Source organism: Falco punctatus (assembly GCF_963210335.1).
Source record: "Falco punctatus genome assembly, chromosome: 3".
Taxonomy (NCBI): Eukaryota; Metazoa; Chordata; class Aves; order Falconiformes; family Falconidae; genus Falco; species Falco punctatus.
This window is the reverse complement of record NC_137582.1, coordinates 108454619-108475318: the sequence shown is the minus strand read 5'-3', so window position 1 is coordinate 108475318 and position 20700 is coordinate 108454619. Positions and strand designations below refer to the sequence as shown.

Sequence of the window (20700 nt, the reverse complement as noted above, 5' to 3'; positions counted from 1 at the left end):
AGTCTGGTGTGGAGATCCAAGTAGGAACAACTTGCTGTAGTAACCCTAGCAGCAAACCACAAACTATTCAAGGACACTTCCAGAAAGTTAAGTTTTTGAAAAGACAGTCCTGGTGAGTTCGAGGCAGAATAAAAAGGGGAAGAGCACACGTGTACTTTCTGACCTGGGCTGCTACTGATTAAGGTCGCTGCTAGATGTCTGCCTGTACGTAGGCTGACAGCAATGACCCCAGAGTGCAGTCTGGCATCACATGAAGGAGATAATTAATCTCTCAGGTCACTGCTTTGATTTCTCTTAGGCTGAGAGGTAACAGTTCAGTAATCACATTCAAGCCAGCCAGGAAATTGTGGTACCTGTTAGGGGCTTATATTCCCAGTGTGTGCATCCTTTACACACCCATTTTTCTTGGAGAAAAGTGTATGGCTGACTGCCCCAGAGACCATCACATTCCTTCCACACAGAAGCAGCAGTAGCTCAGGATGTCCTGTGCCAGCCCTGATGGGCTTGGGCTCCTGGGGTGGAAGAAAAGGCCTTCCAGCACATTCAGGCTTACACCTCTTCCCCGGTCAGGGAAGAACTGCAGTACCTCTTGCAACAGCAAGACAGCATTGCTTTGGAAATGCACCCTGCTACTGCGAAAGAACCAGTTTGGAGCATTTACTGTGATGAGGGGAAAGCCTGGACATCCCTTGAGCTCTCCAGCAGGTGCTTAGCAGAGTGGCTGTAGAAGCTCGTCTTTGACTCCTCACAGTTCACTGCCTGCATCTTTGATCAGGGAAGTCCCACCTAAAATCCCTGCCATAAAACCTTGGGCACAATACAGCAAGGTGCTACATCCCAGTTCTTTCTCTCCAGTATTGTTCTATGCCACTGGGAAAGTGAGTGCTGACCCCTGCCCCCCACAATCACGCAGTTTTGGAGTCAACAGCAATCTTTACTCTGAAAGGAAGAACAGGAAGACTGGAATAATTCAGTATTATGAGGTATGTAGGAAGAACAAGAAAGGTAGTATCTGTTTCTAATGTTCATTACTCTACCAGTGAAACTACAGCCATCAGCATCTCTTGGGCATGAAGATAAAACTATTGCATATCCTCTTTAACTGGGGACAAAGGCAAACTCTGAGAGACCTAGTACATTTCTCTGATACAGGGCCATGGATCTGGAAGTGAAAAATATCCTTAAGAATTAAAAATAATTTAAAAATTTTATGTAAGGCCTGAGCACCGGCCAGGAGAATATAATTTCAAAAGGAAAAAAAAAATTAATAGCACATAGTTACAATAGCTTGCCCATAGATTCCACGAGTTACACCGGGAAGTCTCACAAGTGCTGCAATTAGCGCTGAAGAAACTGTCAAAAGCAGCAGAAGGTTTCGATGGGGCTTCAGCTGTCAGTGTCACAAATAATGCATTAGCATGACAGCAAACTGGTTCCAGTGTGTTAATAACTCATTTAGAAATGCAGCACCCGTTTGTTCAGAAACACTTTGCTAAAGGAACAGCATCCACGAGGCACACCGTGATCCACCTCCTGACTGTGTACTAGGCAACGTGGTCATCAGCTCCAGCAACACAGGAGGGGAGACAAAGTAGTTCAGGTATACCCCCAACCTCCTAGAGACCTCCTTAAAAAAAAAAAAAAAAAACAAAACCAAAAAAACCCAAAACCCTGAAACTAGTAGTGCTGCTTTATAGCAACAGTTTCACTCCACAGCAGTAACTCCTCCGGGCCATGTATAGCCATAAACCAGTCACTGTAATAATGGAAATATGCTACATATTACAGATATAAAAGAATAAAATGATAACTCTCATCACTATATCCTTAATTAAATACCAAAGGGTACCTGGACAAGTTCATGTCTATGCATTTTAAAACTGATGGGTTTAGTCTGGTAGTTTGCAGTGGACCAGCAGGGAAACCTCCCCAGCATTGGATCAGCACGGTCAAGGAATTCTTCCTCTTCCTCAGGGGAAGAGACAGAGGGAGCTAACCGTAGCATGACCCTGCCAACAAACACAGTTGCATCCATATCTAAATCCTAAATGCAAAAAAATTCAATCCTAAAGGAGGATCAACGACATGCATGATTTATACTCCAAGGGGAAAGCATTGCCTTTCCATCCGCGGCTGCCAGAGCATGGGACTTCAGAGACTGCCTCATGGTCAGACACAACATGTTGGCAGATGGCCTTAGATCAGTGCTACAGGAGTGACAGCTAGTGGAGACACACAGGGATCAATATTAACAGTGACTCTGGCTGCTTGATACACCTATTGCTTGAAAGGACAGACCTGACATGAAGCCTATGAATGATTCAAAGAACGATCTTTGACCATCCTGGGGGCACCAAGTGAGCGTTCCCACAGGGAATGTCCCTCTGGGAAGAGAATGCAGCCTAAGGCAGTGTGTTTAATTACTCCTACTGAAAAAAAAATGATTAAAATCTCCCTTTTCAGGAATGCCACAGCATTTTTAGGAAGGAGAACATGTCACAGACCTGAAGAGTCACGTCAGTGCCATGCACAGGTGTAAACACAGCTAAGCACACATTCCCACACAGACGCAGCGTAACGCAGGTTGGAAGGGACCTGCAGAAGTTATCTGCCCAACCGCCTGAGCAAAGCAAGCCTGACTTCAAAGTTAGACGAAGTGGCTCAGAGCCTGGTCCTGTTGACTGTGAATCTCTCTGGGTCCCTCTTCAGCGCTGCGTTAATTCTGAAAACTGTTTTGCCTTCCACTCAGCTAGAATTGCCACTGTCACAACATATGTAGCTACGCACCATGCACATATGTACATGTACACACATACATCCACCCAGATGGGTATTTGCACATGCACACACATCCCTCTGGAGTTTCAGGCACGGACACAGGTACACACACATGGATGTTTACATGTGCACACAGATCCAGACCTTTGCCCTTCAGGACACGTAGGGGCAGACAGTGATTTGCAGAGAACACTTGACAGCATTGCGTTCTGTCTCTCACTTTCAGTAGTTTCATGACCCTGTTTTACCAGACTCTTGGGAGAGTTACAAAGATCAAAGCAGCTAAGGATTTGGGGAGGCACCTCCACTCTCTTACACCACTTACATTGACAGTCTCTGACTATTTCAAGCAGATGTGATCAGCTACAGACCTCAGCCCCACCAGGGAAGGTCCTCTCATCCCAGCACAGCCTACCCTTCCATACAGACAGGCTGGATTATGCCAAAAGGCAGCTCAAAGAACCCTGGGACCTACAGCAGCATGGGGCTTTGCTGAGCTAGGCATGGGTGCACAGCCGCACCCCTACACCCACGCCGAGAACTACAGCAAACCTTGGTGGTTTCATGCTCCATCACACAACAGGACTAAGCACTCCCTGCCTCAGGGGGCAGAGAGAAAGATGTCCAATGGATTAATAATCCAGTACCCTTTGGAACCTGGTGGTAAAAACCTACTTGCCCCCGCTCATCCCTCAACTTCTTCATTTCCTACAGCACATTATTTAGCAATTTGCTCGTGATGTCTCGTTCCGCGCTGGGAGATCCAGTCAGAGCTGGGGCACAGACACCAACCTGCAACACATAGTCCAGGGCCAGGTGGCGGAAACACTTTCTTGTTATGGTCAAGGTGCCTGTGGCCTCTTCCACTTCATGGGGCTTGTGCCGAGGTGCCTGGGCGTTCTTCACTAGTGAAATCTCCATGTCTTCTCGCACCTTGTCAAACTGCTTCTTGGTTTCCTTGAATTTCCGGACATCACTGGAACACAAAGAAGAGGAGATGGTGAGAATCATCATTACCAAGCAGCCAGAATATTGCTGATACCAGCAGAGGATGGAGAGGTGCAACCAGGTACACTATGATCTCTCAGAGATCCTGCTCCAGAGGCCACTGGGATCCTAGCCCACCCCACCAAGCTCCACCGTGTCCAGCTGGACAGACTCCAGATTAACTCCAGAGACAGCTGGTAAGGAATTATATTGAACCTTGCATACTGCCTTCAAAGCCTGAAGGAAATTCTCCAAGGACAGCATCCAGAAAGCCGGGCCAGATGGCATCCAGCCCTAAAGATAGCCCACAATTGTCCTCAGAGTAAGTGGGGAGCAGTACATTTCGGAACTTACCTGTGAAAATACAAGTTTCACATTTCACTTAGTGAAAAGAATAAAACCAGTTACTTTTCAAATTCAGGACAGGGCATTCAACTGGGGCACCCAGGCCATTCATGTGCATCTCTACCTGATTCTGCCTTGTCTGACTGTAAAATCCAGGCATTTGACTATTCTTTTCCCCTTGTATAATAGGCACATTTATTAACATTTGCATTGGGAAATAAATGCATTCACAGTATGAACTGTCGAAGGGTTTTTATGCCTAGAGACCTCACATGAGATCAGGGGTCTGCTCTGCAGGGGCAGAGGGGAGGCTACAAAGACAGAGCAAGTGGTAGACTTATTTTTTTCAGTTTGTTTTATCTTTTTTTTTTTTTTAAATAATAGCAGGTACCATTCAGGCAGGACTCAACTTAAGTTGCATGACCACAAAGAACTGAACACATCAATTCCTGAAGCTCAGCTCTTAAAAGTGGCCTTGGTTCCTCAGGAGCTGGCAATAACAATGCTGCTTTACAGCAGCTGCAACACACTTATCTTCTGTCCAGGGGAGCTCTGTTTACCTCAATTATAAACTGTTATAACTGAAGGTAGTTAAAAACTGTTAGTAAATAGTAGCGCCCACTTATTCTTTGCCCTAGGGAAGATGAAGAGCTTCAGTTGAACGTGACAGTCAGAGAGTAAATGCTGAACTCTGCCCTGTGGCAAACTGTTTGAAGTTGCATATACTTCTGTAGGGATCAGCCCTTGGCCAAGAGAATCTACCATGGGACAGGTTCGGCAAGGATAAATTAACACGGAGGTGGCTGGATTCCTGTCCTGGTGGTGGTTATTGCTTTGCCACGTTGCCCTCAGTGTTCAGGGCTGCCCAGTGACATGGCCATCTAGCTCCACTCGCAGGAAAATTAACAGGGTCACTTTTTGCATTTTTGGGTCACTTGCAGCAAAGGGCTGTGGGGATTTTACAGAGCTTTTGATCCAGCTTTGGAGAGAACAGCTTCCTCTTCTGTGCATATCCCCCATGGAAAGGAACAAGAGTTTGGAGCCACGGTGGAATTTCCCAGCTTTGCTCTAAGCCAGGCTGCAGCAGCATGACTGCAACCTCAGGAGTCAGCTCCAAAAACCCTCCTACTCAGCAAGGGCTGTGGCTTGGAAACGTGCAGACACAGAACATTTGGCTACCGGCAGCGTGGGCAGGGCAAGCTGACCCTTCCTGCATGTACCATGTAAATAAATCAGGCAAAGACCTTGACGGCTGGGAGACAGGGAGGGCAGGTTAGAGGGTGAATGTTGCCCTCAGATCTGGATAAATCACCATGCAAGGGCACAGTTCCCCCTGTCCCTTTATTCCCATCCTCAGCCAGAAAGTCGCAGATTTGCTCTAGCTGGATTATTCAAAAATTAAAAAAAATAAATAACATGGATTATTCAAAATGGTCCCAAGCGTGGAATTTATTTTCCAACCAAGGGTGGGAGCAACGCAAGTATCAAGGCACCAGGGCCTGCAAGTGCAGAGGTTGAGCAGTACAAGTGTAAAAAGATGAGGAAGTTGCAAAGATGCTGAAAGGATGACAGACCCCAAATGAAAGTGAAATTCTCCTTTCTGACTGCCGGCCTTAAGCAGATTAAATCTGAGCTCATCAGAGAAATAACTACAGAGAAAGTGGGGGTAGGGTGACTGCTCGGCAAGAAGATGGGGATGAGGAATGGGGGGGTCAGCTAGGGACCCCCTCCCTCCCCATCAAACCACACAGCTGCTGAGGGATTCACAGGCAATTACCAGTTCCCATGGCAACCAGCTCCTGCTTAGCTGAAGCCCTGGGTTGCCTCTCTGACCTATATTCAGCTGACATGGGACCCGAGGTACCTGCCCTGGGGACAAGAGGCACGCAGAGGAACATGGCAGGGACAGCCTGCTGAGAGCCTTGATCTCAGCGCAGGCTGGTCCCATCCCATTAACTTCCCAGCTCTTCTGCACCTCAAGCCTGCCACGTGCTAGTTCACATCCTTCAGATGCAATATTCTGCATTGCTCACACCAGGGCATTGTAAACCTGCTTTCCATTAGCAAGTAACTCTGAAGCAGCGGCCAGGCTCCAAGCTGAAGGCTCAGTGATGATCGGCTGCTCCCTCCACATGAAGAAGGGCTCTCCTGTCTGTCATCTGTTGCACCAGGGGAGGTTTAGATGGGATATTAAGGAAAATTCCTTCACTGAAAGGGTGGTGAAGCCCTGGCGCAGGCTAACCAGGGAGGTGGTGGAGTCACCATCCCTGGAGGTGTCTAAAAACCACATGGATGCGGCGCTCAGGGACATGGTTTGGAGGTGGGCTTGGCAGTGCTGGGGTAACGGTTGGACTTGATGGGCTTAAAGGTCTTTTCCAACCTAAATGATTCTGTGATTCTATGATCCTCCCAGACAGATGCTCAGGTTACTCCAGAAGACAAGGGCTGCTGTAATTTGGAGTGACTAAGCGTGATCCGTAGGGAGCTAAGAATGTAGTAATTCTGCTGGACCCCGAAGTCACTGGGCAGTAAAGTTCCTTCCTTCTGCAAGCATGCACTGCTTTTAAATCACAAAGGAAACTCTGCATCAATTGTAAGACAACATACGACACAGAGCTGGCCCTGCTCTGTGGGGATCTGAACTCTGGGGTGTGTTTGACCTAGAGGATCGGCTCCACAGATGAACTTCACCAGACTTCAGGATAATGCTCTGATCTGGAAGCATGCCTCACGTTGAAAGCTGGAGAGGGACTTTTTACAAGGGCACATAGTGATAGGACAAGGGGAAATGGCATTAAACTGAAAAAGGGCAGATTTACATTAGATATTAGGAATACATTCTTTACTGTGAGGGTGGTGAGGCACTGGCACAGGTTGCCCAGAGCAGCTGTGGGTGCCCCATCCTGGAAGTGTTAAGGCCAGGCTGGACGGTGTTTTGAGCAGCCTGGTCTAGTGGAAGGTGTCCCTGCCCGTGGCAGGGGCGTGGAACGAGATGATCTCTAAGGTCCCGTTCAACTCAAACTGTTCTATGATTCTGCAGTGTCCAGCTTTAACTATGAGCTGGCAATAGGATGAAGACATCTGGTTGACAACAGAGCAACCAAATGATAGTGTAGCACGGTGCCAGCAACAGCACCACACAAACCAGATCCTTTCCTCTGCCCTCCAGTACCTCTTCTGCTCCAAGCTTCCGCAGTTGTGCAAAGCTTGCAGTTCTGATTCTAGTGCACATAGAGAGGTGCAATGGAAGTTCAAGAAGCTGAAGACCAACCTGGTTAAGACAAGTACTCACTCTTTCACGAAATTGTGCAGCTGCTGCCGGACTGACCTCTGAGCCTGGTCAAACAGGATCTGAAAGAAAAGAAAGGGAAAAGAATATCAAACAGCGTGGCAACATGGAAACATTGAGGAGTCAGAAAATCCATGAACACTCTCTAGGGGATTCAGTGTGAGGGACTCCAGGGCTTAGCGCTGTCCGTTATTTGATCGCTATATAATGGATAACAGCTTTTCTCTGTAGCTACAGCACTCCGTTACCCGAGCAGAATTCCTGCACTGCAGGTTCCACAGCCTGTGCCAGGGCTCTGAGACCTATGCCACCAACACACCTTCCTAAGAGGAGTGTTTGTAGGAGCAGCTGCCTTCACAGTCCCTACTCACTCTCTCCACAGCCTCGCATTTCTCCTTTTGCCAGAGGAGGGCACTGCCAGCTCAAGGCTACTTCGGGCAAGAAACGGGAGCGATCCCTGGAGGTGCTTCACAGCCTGATGGTACATCACACCGATGATGTACGCTGAAGGTATGTCACACACACCGATGAACTTGGGGGAGAGATCCAAGCACACAATATAAAGAGAAGCTTCGTTTTTACAAGTCTTTTAAATTTTACTCTCCTGCCTGTGCTTCACAAATAAATGGTCCCAAGCCCATCACTCTACACCCTCTGTCCATCTCATCTCCAGTCCTCCCATCTTTAAGAGGTGTTTTCCCCCTACTGCTGTGTCTGCTCGGCTTCCTCCCATCCATCTGATGGGCACGATTACTAACAACTCCGTATTTCACAGGATGACACAGCATTTGGGCTAACAGGGACCAGATGGGGAGAGGCTTGCGGACCACATAGCGACTGCAGCAGGATGTACATATCATCCCAGGGTTACAGAGAAAAGCCACTGGCACCACGGCAGCCAGCAAAAGTGGCCCACAAAGAACGGACGGGGCTCCATTTCATTCCACCATCAGGAACACATGGCCTGGGCACTGGCCCAAAACTTAGTGATGCCCTGAAATATCACAGTGCTGGGCTCTGGCATCACTACAGCTGTTCGGCATGAACAACCCTGGCTGATTTGCTCCTATTTAATACTGTGTCCTGAGCAGCCAATTTCACCTCGAGAGGTCCTGGAACACACAACGGTAACTGTGTCTGTGTTCCTGAGGATTCAACCATCATTTCCCAGTCCAGCATTGGCCTTGCCTTTTCTCCTGAAACGTCAAAAGCCCTTTCGGAGGAGGCTTTGAGCCCACCGTGTGAGGGACTGTTCTCAACCAGGGAGCGAGAGGCAGACACAGGACTCGGTTGAGGCAACTTTTCTCAGCGAGCAGACTGTACAAAGCCCTTTGGATCAAAACAAACAGCTTTTTCAGTTTGCCTTTTTTCCCCTCCTCTTTGTGGCAAGCCTGGATTTCCCAGTGGGAGCTTTCTGGGCAGCTTCCCTTGACACCCCAGCCACCACCTCTCCTGTCCCTCTCTGGCCACCTTCTCCGCTTCACTACACAGTTCAGGTAAGACCCAGAAGCGGTGAGCACCTCTGGGTCTCCCAGCTTTTCCAGGAAGCAGGAAACATCATCTGATCATCAGAACATTGACAGTGCAAAAGAGCTGGCATTGCCTAAAGCAGCAGCTTTTTGTGAGGAGGTGGTGGGTTAACCTTGCCTGGTTGCCAGGTGCCCACCAAGCAAGACAGTGCCTCCTCAGCAAGACAAGGGGAGAAAATCAGATGAAAAAGCTCATGGGTTGAGATAAGTACAGGGACATCGCTCACAAGTCACCATCACAGGCAAAACAAACTTGGCTGGGGGAAGATGGATTTAATTAATTGCCAATTATGAATAGCGGATAGTGAGATACAAGAACAAAACTAAAACTGCTTCCTCTCACTATAGCATGGTTAGGATTCCCAGCCTGAGCAGTACTCTGTCCATGACACTAAGATCCTGGCAGGCACTGCAGAGATCTGACATGGGATACACATCATGCCCCACAGTAATCTACTCGCAAAAACACCCCGGTTCCTTCCTGACCCTTCCTTCCAGTGCCAACAGACTCGTACAGGCACAGATGTCCTCCCTACCGAAGATCTCCTGCTAGGAGATAAGCCAGTCATGCTTTGGACGCTGCACAGGTGTACTGCTCCAAACAGAATGCCAAGCACCCTGCAAGGACGCGGCAGCGCTGGCTGCAGAGCCTCGAACGCGTTCATTGTGTGTATCGCTGCAGCCAAGGACAGAGCAAGAAACATGCCAGGACTAGCTGAGTATAAACAGCCACGAACGGCGTCTAAATATGAACAGATGCAAAGCAAGGGGGGAAGAAAGAAAACCCCAAGACCACCCAGCTTTGTGTTTTTACCAGTGTAAATTATTTACTGCTCTTGGCATCCAGTCACTCTCTCCAACAGCAGTCCAAGAGGCATTGGGCTGCAACTTTTTCCAAGGAGCAGCTTCCCCAAGTGATGTTTGGGCATGGACAGTGTTTCCCTGCACTCGTGATACCATGCGGGGATAGGCAAGCAGCAAGAAAGCCATCTGCTTCCCACCTGCACCTACACCTGGCAGGTTTCCATTACTGGCTTCCGCCAGTAATTAAGGATTTAAGGATCAGGGAAAGGAAGGGACACTATCAGGTCACACTCAGCACTGCAGACAAGTACTCTGGGACGTTCTGGGGAAGAATGGATTGCAGGGTACATAAAAATCAAACCACACAGCTCAGGAACAGGGCTTCCTCAGCTTGATAAGTAGCAAATCTGGGCTACACAAAGCTACAACACGGACAGGCACCGGTGTGATTGAAGAGCTCCACAGAAATGCAGGCTGCTCCCTGTTGGGTGATGACAAGCAGATACCACACCAGGCAGTGCTAGTGTGGGGCACCTACCTCCACCTTACCATTCCTGCCTGGAAAAACCATCTCCTAGCTGGTGCCTTCAAGTACTGCATTGAAAGAAGCAAGCAAAAATCTGCTGAGCACCCAGGTTCACAGGAAAAACGGAGAAAGGTACCAGACCAGGCAGATCACCCTGGAAGTAGGATACTGCCCTCGCTTTTGTGGAAGCAAGAAAGGTTCTGCTCACCAGTGCCTAGCTGGAAAAAAAAAAATAATCAGATGCTTTGAACAGGGCAAGTGAAGCATCTACAGAAGGTATCTGCCTCTAGCAGGGAGGCACTCTCCCAGCACGGTGCTGCCAGGCATCCGTGCGATGCTTGGCAAAGCATGGGCTTGTTCTCCGGCTGCCTAGGAAGAATTAACCAAGGATCCAGTCCAGGTCTAAAAACCAGAGCTCATAAAACTGCTCCTTACTGAAGCTGTTTGCTGAGAGGGTGATCTCGCGGTGATCATGAGCAGTATTCCTATGCCTGTGGTACAAGGACCTTTCCATGTGGAATTTTAATGTGAAAGGATCTGTATCAGAACAGGAATCTGCACAAATGAGGAAAACAGGCCATATATATATATATATATATATATATATGCATATATATGTATACCTCCATCTCCTGCTCTATCCATACTCCTCTCCCCTGCTCTGGTTATCCATGCACTGAGCCCCACAGCACTCTGATGGTGCCCTTCCTTCCAGCCTGAACTGATTTATATAGTGCAAGCCTGGGGCAGGGAACGCCAAGTGGTTTTGAGAGGATATCAGGTAATGAAAATGCTTTTCCCTGAGAAGCATCCTATGATACCAGCATTATTTTTATTACTTTTTCATTAATTTTGCCAGGCAAGATCACCAGGGGAATATTTTCAAGTGTGTCCTCCATTCAATTTTCAACGCAAAATAAATAAAGCTTTAAGAGGTAGAGTTTCAAATAAAAACTCATCCCTTGGCTTTTCCTCCTTTCCCAGACATACTTGGAACAAATAATTCATTTTAAGATTTTCCAGACCAAATATCACCCCACCCTCGCTCTTAGCTTGCACCAAGACATGGGAAGTCCTGCCTATGACTCACCCACATCTGGCCTGAGGAGGGTCAGCATGATAGAAGGGAGTTAACGCAGCTCTCACCCAACAGCAGCAAAAGGCTAGATCCTGTATTTCACTTTCCCAGCATGGGCTTCCGAGGCAGCTGCATCAACCCAAACCCACGTTTGACAGGGGGCTTAGGAATTTCCCTACGAAATAAAGCAAGTTCAGCGGCCCAGGATGTTATTCCTTGAACTGCAAGCCCAAGATACATCAGAGATCCAAAGAGATGCCACTGCTGCAGCACTCCCACATGACCCCCTCCAGCACTTACAAGAGAAGAGTAGAGAACCCACCAGGCTGCAAAGCAAAGTAGAAGCTAAAAAAGAAGTGAAATTGCCTGGCTGTGAACTGCTGCTCTCAGCACTTACACGCATGGAGCTCAGAAGTAGGACACCACAGCTGCTCATGGGAGCAGTGCTTGAGCAGAGATTAAAGGTGCATCTGTGGTGGGAATTCATCAGGGAGCAGCAGAGGCCGTTGGACCAGGAGCTGAAGAGGAATAACGCAGGGCAGGGGCTTCACGAGCCAAGGTTCCACCCCACCAAAAAAGAAGGGCAGGTTCAGAGATGGTGGCCATATTCCACCAAGATCATCAGTGAAGTCTGTGGTGATGAATCACGTCCAAGGCCAGGCTGGGACGTCAGTCCACGTATCAGGGTCAGGCCCAGAGATTGCCAGGCAGATCCCTAACAAGGCAGGTCCAGCATCATGCTGGAAAAATCAGTTTCTAAGTCGGGATCACCAGGGTGCATGGCTGGGTATGGCTGAGCTGGAGACCTGTGCTCCTACAGCACAGCTCAAACCAAGGCTGAAGGCCTCAGGCAGAGCTTCAACGGAGTGCCCGGGGCTGGAGGGTATGGGTGGAGGCGGCAGTGAAGCTGGTCCAGGCTGTTAAGGTCTACTAGAGAGCCATAGCCCAAGATGAGCTCAAGATCACAAAGGGAGTCAGCCCTTCTCCTGCAACAGCTGGCCCCAGATGATGAGACGCAGGGTGTGGAGCTTCCGTGCAGCTGCCTGACACATGGCCAAGGGCAGCTCTCCCTTCCCCAGCTCCTCGATTCACCACCCCGGCCACAGCGGTCACGAGCTGGGTGAGTCACTGCTCCACACTTACCTCCCTCATGGCCAGTCTGGAGGCCCCGTTCTCACCGACGTCCCCTGGAACAGTCTGGGGGATTGGTTTGTGTTGCATTTCAATGAGCATTGGTTGGTTGGTGGTCTGGGAATCAGAGCCTGATCCTCTCAGCCAGTCTTGGGAATGCTGTCCCATCAGCAGTCTCCCACAGTGTGGCTGCGAGACGGAGGCAGCTACAGCCAGGCTGGCAGGGCCACCTGCCCAGGTACACAGGTACAGGTACAGGTACAGGCTGCCTGCCCAGGTACAGGTACAGGTACAGGTACAGGTACAGGTACAGGTACAGGTACAGGTACAGGCTGCCTGCCCAGGTACAGGTACAGGTACAGGTACAGGTACAGGTACAGGTACAGGCTGCCTGCCCAGGTACAGGTACAGGTACAGGTACAGGCTGCCTGCCCAGGTACAGGTACAGGTGCAGGTGCAGGTGCAGGCACAGGTACAGGCTGCCTGCCCAGGTACAGCTGCAGGAACAAGTACAGGTGCAGGTACAGGTACAGGCACAGGCTGCCTGCCCCGGTACAGGTGCAGGTACAAGTACAGGTACAGGTGCAGGTACAGGTACAGGCTGCCTTCCCAGGTACAGGTACACATACAGGTACACGTACAGGCTGCCTGCCCAGGTACAGGTGCACATACAGGTACACGTACAGGCTGCCTGCCCAGGTACAGGTGCAGGTACAGGTACAGGCACAGGCTGCCTGCCCAGGTACAGGTACAGGTACAGGTACAGGTACAGGTACAGGCTGTCCACCCAAGTACTGCTTGCTCAGGTACAGGCTGCCCTGTCAGCTCTCTCTCTGCATCTGCTGGGGATCAGAAGTGACCCCGTAACAAACCCACAATCTCCACGTGACCCCCTGTCAGACACCCTGCTCCCCAGAGACCACCCATTCTGCCACTGGTGGGACCGCAGTGCCTTTGGCAGCCTGCCCTGGCCCCTCCTCCTCGCCTCCCCAGCGCCCTGTCCTGCTGCAGGGTGGCAAAGGGGTTTCTCCGAGACCTGGGTGCTTACTTGTCCTACGGCATGTCTAAGCAAGCTGCTGTTAGGGTGTGCCTGGCAGAGCTTTGGAAAGAGCACGGAAACACCGCTTCAGCTGCTCAAATAACAAAATAAAATACAACACTGACAGCACACTGTACATTTTTCCCTGCTTCCATATTCCTACAGTTTACTTCTCTTTCACTGCAGCTCCTACCTGATTATAATAACCTAAGGGGCAGGAGGGCCAGCCAGAATTCAAGCATCCTTTGTTTGGCAGGAGATGCTTAAATGACTTTTATTCCTGCCTGGCTATATGATTTGGTCCTACATCTCCTGAGGAATGGCCCGCCAGATAAATGGCACCCACGAATGGCATTCCACCCGTGATGCCTTTGTAATACAGCTCACTTGAGGATCTGGAAAACAAGCTGACAACACTACTTCTACTACACGTTGGATGTCAGCACATCCTAACTTGGGAACCAAGCTGATGCCGAGTCGCACAAAAAGCTCAAGAGCTCCAGTTTGTGCTTAGATTAAAGGACATTTGTTCCTGCCCCTTACATATTATTGAAGCGGATCGTCGCCCCTAACTGGAGAGCAGATATTCTGGGAACTGACAAAAACCTAGTCTTCCTGAAAGGCAGAATGCAGCACTGAGCTGGACCGGTATCAAACCGCAAGGGCAGCAGCTCCCTTAAGTCTTTTAGACCACTCTAATGTCATTGCACTAGGACACAACGGCAAAACCCGTGAAGCCACGGGATGACAGAAAGCACCTCCCCTGCCAGATGGTAGTTCTGCATCCACAAATGATGCCCCTTGCTGGGGTAGCCCGATGCACCTGGACCCTTCCCAAGCTCTGTCAGAAAATGCAGGTGGTCCACCCAGCCCTGTGGAGACTAGGCAGCGTGGAAGCACTCTCCGCTTTCGCTTTCTTCTTCCATCCCCCTGAACTCCACCACTACCCTCCACCCACCACATCTGCCATCTGCCTCACTGACTCATCACAGCTTGGGTGGTTTTTCTTCTTGTCAGCAGGAAACGCTTCCTGGCTCGCTCGGCATAGCTACATCTCCCCTGCAAGCTGCTGCTGCTCCTGCTGGAGGATTCCTGTGATGTAGCTACAGTGATTTACGGCAGACAGGAAAGCTTAAGACTTAAGGAAGCTCAACACAGCGCTGCCTGGAGTAGGGCTGATGAGGGCAATGTTAATGTTACATCTCCTGAGCTGCAGGTACTGGGTGCTGCTGAAGATGCACTTAATGGGCTCGAGCCAGAGCAACCCTGTCACAACAGCACTTCCACTTGCATGCTTCCACTTATCTTCCTGATCGCACAGAGGGAACTGCATGCTTGGGAAAGAGCCTTGACGTGTGAATGTGACAAGGCTGTGCTGCAGATCCTGGTGTTTCTTTCCAAGGGCAACAGGCTGGTGGGAAAACTGTTCGCCATTCTTTGACAGAGCCAGGGGTTATTGCATCCCCATATTCACTGCCTCCCACTCTTGTATAACCTGGAGTCTCTCCTTCCTTGGAGAGGAAGCTGTCCCTTGGAAATGGGTGCTGACAGCTTTGAACTATCTATAAGTTGTACATCACTCAATCTGGACAGCTAGTCAGCACCAAGAAGCTGGCATGGAGCGTATCCAGTTGTGTCAGCTTTAGAAGTCCATGGAGAGGATTACCCTGCCTTCACAAGAGCTGATTAGATACGTGACTGCACTACAAAAAACTGCACCTAAAAGCAGGGCAGGGAACTCTGACCTAATCAGAATTTTGCAGGAATAAAATCCACTTCAAGTCTAGGGTTTAACAGTCTTTGGCAACGGGGTTAAAAAAATACGTGAGCTTTTGCACTTCTGTAATTCCAAACACCACTGCCTAGCATTATAGTATAAATCCAATAGCCCATAATTATCAGCTACCTCTCCAGAACCAATGGCAACTTTACACTCCTTTATCCGTGAGGAAACCTTGTTACACTCCTGCACTTACATTCATCAGATTCTGTAAAAAGCAGGAAAGGTGGTTTTCTCACATATGACGGCCTGGCAGATTGCTATGCCTTTCAATCTGTTTCTTGTTTTAGGGAGGGTGATAAGGAGGAAGGAAGGAGGCAAAAACCACACAGGTTTTGGAGCTGCCAGCACAGCATCTGTCTGCAGACAAGCAAGGAGTGTTTCCAGCACAGAAGAGTACTTTGGCAAGCCACAGTCAAAATTTATTACTCCAGTGTGGTATGTAGTGAGGAGGGGGGGTCACAGGGGAGACTTCAGGTCTGCGAGCAAAATTCCAGTTCATGCCACTCAGGCTCCTGTGAAATGGAATGGTTCACTCTGGTGAGCTGTGCAAGGCTCAGGCATCCCTGTCTGCCACCCACTGCTCAGAGGTCACTGGAAACTTGTTCCCTGTTGCAGCACAATCAGACCAGTAGACTGCAACAAGGCTTGCCACCCTGCAGCCTCTAACCAGTGCAGGGAAGCTCCCCTGATGAGATGCTTCAGATGGGCCCCGTGCTGCAAAGGCTGCAGCGTTTCTTTTAGAAGTTTCTGCAGAATATCAGCCCATTCTGGGTTTTGGCACAGGCTCCTGGCCACAGGTAGGGGAACGACAGAACAGAACAGTACAAATAATGGGGCAGACCACAACATTTGTTGGAGGGAAGTGCTCTGGCATACTGCAGTGTTTACACAGTGAGGAGATGACCCCCTACTTCCTCAGGATCTCAGGCACAAGGAATTTTTCACGAGTAAGATTTCATTTTCACTTGGGAAGTGCAAGCTAACACTGCAAAGTTGTCCAGGTGCCTCTGTTTCACTGAGTCCAGTGGTACTGGGAGTACGAAATACCTCTGAGACCCTGCACCTCTGCCCTGCGTGTGTTTGGTAAAGAGCCAATTACCCTAAACACTGTACCTTTACAAGTATTAGAGGTAACAGCTGATGCTTTTAAATTCGTAGCACAACTGACAACTGCAAGACTAGAGTCCATAAGGAAAAGTGGGGCATTTTGCTTTTGGAACACAGGCAGGAGTCACAATCATTTCTCATCGGGTATTTTCCCCCTGCACAAACTGAAATTTTAGGTCTAGGATGCCTTAACCCTTAGATACCTAATGTAGCAACAGTACAACTGAGATCAGGACACTGAACTGCTGTTAGAAAAGATGAGTACAGGAATTCTGTGGACCTACACACTGCCATGATTGCTAGGAGAGAGGAATGACAGCCCCCTGAAGCAGAATGCAATATTCATCGAGACACGGTACAGTCACCAAGAGGAATACATGCACAGCATCCTGCCTCGAATCTGATCCTGAGGTGACATGGCAGCCAGCAGGACCTTGGCTTTTCTGCTGATGCTGCTGTCAACATCTGCAGCTGCAGTGATGCCTCAAGAGGTCAGCATTGTAACATCAGTAGGAAGCTCTTTTTCAAGCCACTAAGCATACGTTTCTGAACAGAACATCCTAGGAAGCCAATTTCCCAAGACACTGGAAGGCCATTTTCCCTAGGCAGCAAGCAAAATCAGCATCCCAGCTAAGCAGTTGGCACGTTAGGGAAATACATCCTCTGGAGCTGCCAGGGCAGTGCTATTCCAGCTCACTAGCCAAATCACACAACCAGCTAGAGCCATTAGTCCCTTGACCTCTTACTCAATCATAATTACCTACATTGGTTCATTTGAGCCATCTAACCTCTCTTGTCTCCCCTACAAAGCCATCCCCAGCAAAAGAGCTGCCCAAGCAAGCCAGGTTGAGCAGTCACCACAACCGGCCACAGCCAGGAGCCCAAGCTTCTTCAATACCTAACGGGGAGAGGCAGTCACCTCCGGAGCACAGCTGAGAAGCCTCGGACCACAGCTTCATGAACCTTTTCAGCTGGCACAAGCCAGCACTGCAGTCAAGAGTTCCCTGTCTTTGTGTGGTTGCATCGTGAAATGGCTTTAACTAAGCTAAAAAACCCGGCTAGTCTGGACGCAGCCCAGTGTGTGTGACCCTGAGCCACACTAGGGAGGGATGACAAGGGTGCTGGAAAATGTTAAAAATGGAGAGAAGAGAAGAGGGGTGGCAGGACTGCCTCTCTCTGCTGGCTGGAAAAGGTCAAGAAACTGCTCAGGCTAAAGGAACTCCTGAGGGACACCAGCCTCCGAAGTGGCAACTCACCCCTAAGGCGTGAGCACTTTCTGCACCGCTCCACTTGGTTCTGCAATGGTCCCACAGCTTTATAATTTCATTGCTTTCCTTTCTCTCCCCGAGCCAAAGCAAGAAGCACAGATCTGAACAGGGAAGGGACTGCAGAATTGCTCCCTGCACCGTTAGCTGAAGCAGCCTGTGGACTGTGGTTGAAATCCTCTGCACTGTTCCCCATGGAGCAGTGCTGCTCTCTCTCAATATGTCTTACAAATTTCATTATCAGACAGGAGTCCAACAGTGTTTCCAGTTATAACAGTGTAATTTGTGTGGCTGAAGAGAATTTGAATCCCAGCACCTTTAATCTCACAGTATTAAAACTGTCCTCTTTTCCCTCTGCCTGTCTGCCTTTCCTTGGTTTCATCCCTTTCTACAGTTTGGGCAAAAATTCTACTACCTGGGGTATTGATTCATCTTTTGGACAATCCTGGTATTTACCTGGCAATGAATTAGCAGAGCTTCTGTTAGTTGTTAAGCCTGTGTGTCCTCCCAATAGCCCCTCAGAGACAGGAATGCGCTTGAAATGCTTTTTGCAGATATGGAAGCTGAGACATAAATGTACAATAGTCCAGATCCATAAAGGTATGGAGGTTTCTAACTTCTATGCATGCTTTGACATGAGTAAGTCATTAGCCCAAATGCATGTGGTTAAGAGAAAAAAAAAAAAAAAAAGGCAGAGAACACTGATTCCAGCTCTTCTGAACTCAACTCTCTCTTTTGTCATCTGTCCTCTAAAGTTGCGTTGAATGATTTTTTTTCCTCCTTGTGCATTAAAAGGAAGGTGGGAATGCTCTGGAGCTCAGTGTGTTCATTTACATTCAAGCAGGTTTTATGCTTGGATTTTGCTGAACTAGAATCAGGACATCACTGGGCCCCGTACTTTAGCAATAAAACTATAGAACAAGCTTTTCCAACCGATCTTTTGGGGATATTTTCCCTTCTTTTTAACTTGTTCCAGTTGTACATACTGTCCTGGCCGCATTCCTAGAGTAAGCACTGACAACTGTTTCATAGCTGAGATCCTCAGACACCGACGAGCCAAGATACACATACACGCACACGCAGAGGCACACACAAAGGAGACAGCAGAAGGCACTAAAAATAACTCAGCGAAATGAACAGCCGCCGGAGCGGGCTCGGGATGCAGCAGTCATTCCCAAGCCTTTTCCTGGAGAGGGACTCATGCTGCTGTGCACCAAGGGAGGAGGGTGCTCTCCCAGGGCTGAGGGGAGGGAGGATTTAAGCACTGTCTCCCCTTGCACATGCTTTGAGAAGCCCCGAGTCACACGGAGTCACACGTAGCGGGGAGCTCAGCCCTGCTGACCGGGGTGGGGTGCAGGGGAAGGGTTAGACCACATCAGCTGGGAATGTGACGGCTCTGGGAAGGGTCCTGCTGCTGATGAGTTGGCTGAGGCAAGAGCAATCCCAGAAGTGGCACTTTTGGCAGGGAGCGGGGATCCAGGGGAAGCTGCACAGCTGGCGCAGCAGAGCTTGCGGACAGAATTCTGCATCTAGAGGTTTCTGGCTGGGACTGCTTCCTCACAGCTGGGCTGCACGCACTCCTCAGCCCAGCCCCTATCAGTGCAGCTGTGATGTGAGCCCTGGGATGGAGGGGTAGCTTCTCAAGGGTTCATATGCTCCTTGGCAGAAAGGCCTTCCAATTGCTGAGGGAATTTGAGCAGCATCAGACAATCAGGGTTTGACTTTCTCTGCTTCGAAACAAACACACCTTTTCTCTGCTGCTCACGCTTGTTTCATTCACTCTCTCCCCACCAACAACATCGCTGTACAGCTGTCTGTTCCCAACTACTAACAGTCCTAGGAGAGCTGTGTGTGCAATACCTCTTTTCCCTGACATTTTTTACTAGGAAACAGTCATCCCATCTGCTTCATGAAATAATTAAATGGACTTGATGCAGCCTCTTCTCCAGCTGCATGTGGCTAACTTGCGTCCCAAAAGCAAGCATCGCGCCTAATGTACTTTGACAGGGGCTTCATGGTATAAAAGTGGGTCAGTCCAGTGCTGACACTCTGAAGCTTCCTTCACTTCAAAGCACTTGTGCTTTAAGCTCCTGAGTTACAGACTTAAAACTGTGGGTCTGGCACGGAGCCACCAAGCACGAAGCACCTTATTCTTCTACGAGGTTTACAGATGCCATGGCTGGGATGTTTGGGATGGAGAAAGGGCAGATTCTAACCCCTTGGGCTCTGTTAATGAGACACGGCAGCTCAGCAGAATAGCCATTGTCTGGGCATTTCCCTCCTTTCATCTCATTGTACTGTTAATATGTCCTGTGTTAGCCTTAAACACAGAGCTGCACACAACTCACTGAGTCTTCTCCCAGCATCAGCTGACCACAGCAGTCCGGCCAGTTTGATTCACTCACAGCCTTGCTGGTGTCCGAACATCACAGATTTGAATGCCAAGCTTCAGAGGTATTTCACATCTGCAGCAACAAGGTTATACATGCAGGCTGTTAACAGCCAGGGTCTGAGTTGTCAGGGCGCCTCAGGACCCTGTCTGCCCTCCCTACAAAAACCTGCGTTATCCAAAAAGAAGAACAAGGCATCTGGAGTGCGTGACCTTCATGAGCTCTCCTCTTCCTCTGATGAAGAGGTCTCTAACCTCATCCTTCTACACACTTCTTGTACATCTCTGCTCTGAAATGAGCCAAAAGGCACCCATGCAACAGTACACACCCTTTCACCGAGTGGTACCTCCTCTGTAAGCCTGTGGAAATCCCATTTCCTAGCACACATGATGCATCAGGGCTGATCACGGTGAGTACACACTCACAGCTCATACAGTTCAATACTGTTGCAACAGGCAACAATAACCTGCAGCCCTTTGCTGCTCTCTTGGCTACGCGATGTGCAGGTACTGGAACCCAAGAGACAGTCCATCCACGGACCCCACCTTCGTGCAGTGGCAAGTAAGCCAAAGACCGGAGACCTTTAATCAGTGCTTCGAGAAAGAAGTTGCCATCAGCACACAAAAAGACAAGAGGAAGAGGCATCTTA

The 20700-nt window shown here is 49.3% G+C and overlaps 2 protein-coding genes across 17 annotated transcripts in view; one reads left to right on the top strand and one right to left on the bottom strand.

The window, feature by feature from the left end:
- ACAP3 (ArfGAP with coiled-coil, ankyrin repeat and PH domains 3) overlaps positions 1–20700 on the bottom strand; it is a 95423-nt gene that overhangs the window by 27771 nt on the left and 46952 nt on the right. For all 8 annotated transcript variants that reach the window (XM_080379686.1, XM_080379685.1, XM_080379684.1 and 5 more), the window contains exons 5-6: positions 7403–7461; positions 3571–3754 (exon numbers count right to left, since the gene is read on the bottom strand). In XM_080379686.1, coding sequence (XP_080235812.1) covers positions 3571–3754; positions 7403–7461 — 243 coding nt within the window. The remainder of the gene's footprint in view (positions 1–3570; positions 3755–7402; positions 7462–20700) is intronic.
- LOC308060684 (uncharacterized protein) lies at positions 7468–20694 on the top strand. 9 transcript variants are annotated; one of them, XM_080379709.1, is made up of 4 exons: positions 7468–12725; positions 12763–12878; positions 13001–13147; positions 13185–20694. In XM_080379709.1, exons 1-4 carry the CDS (start codon positions 12487–12489, stop codon positions 13607–13609), a joined length of 927 nt encoding a protein of 308 aa, XP_080235835.1. In that variant the 5' UTR covers positions 7468–12486; the 3' UTR covers positions 13610–20694. The 9 variants fall into 9 exon arrangements, with proteins under 9 accessions (XP_080235835.1, XP_080235834.1, XP_080235832.1 ...); XM_080379708.1 differs by having other exon boundaries at positions 12763–12982; positions 13044–13104; XM_080379706.1 differs by having other exon boundaries at positions 7468–12762; positions 12799–13147.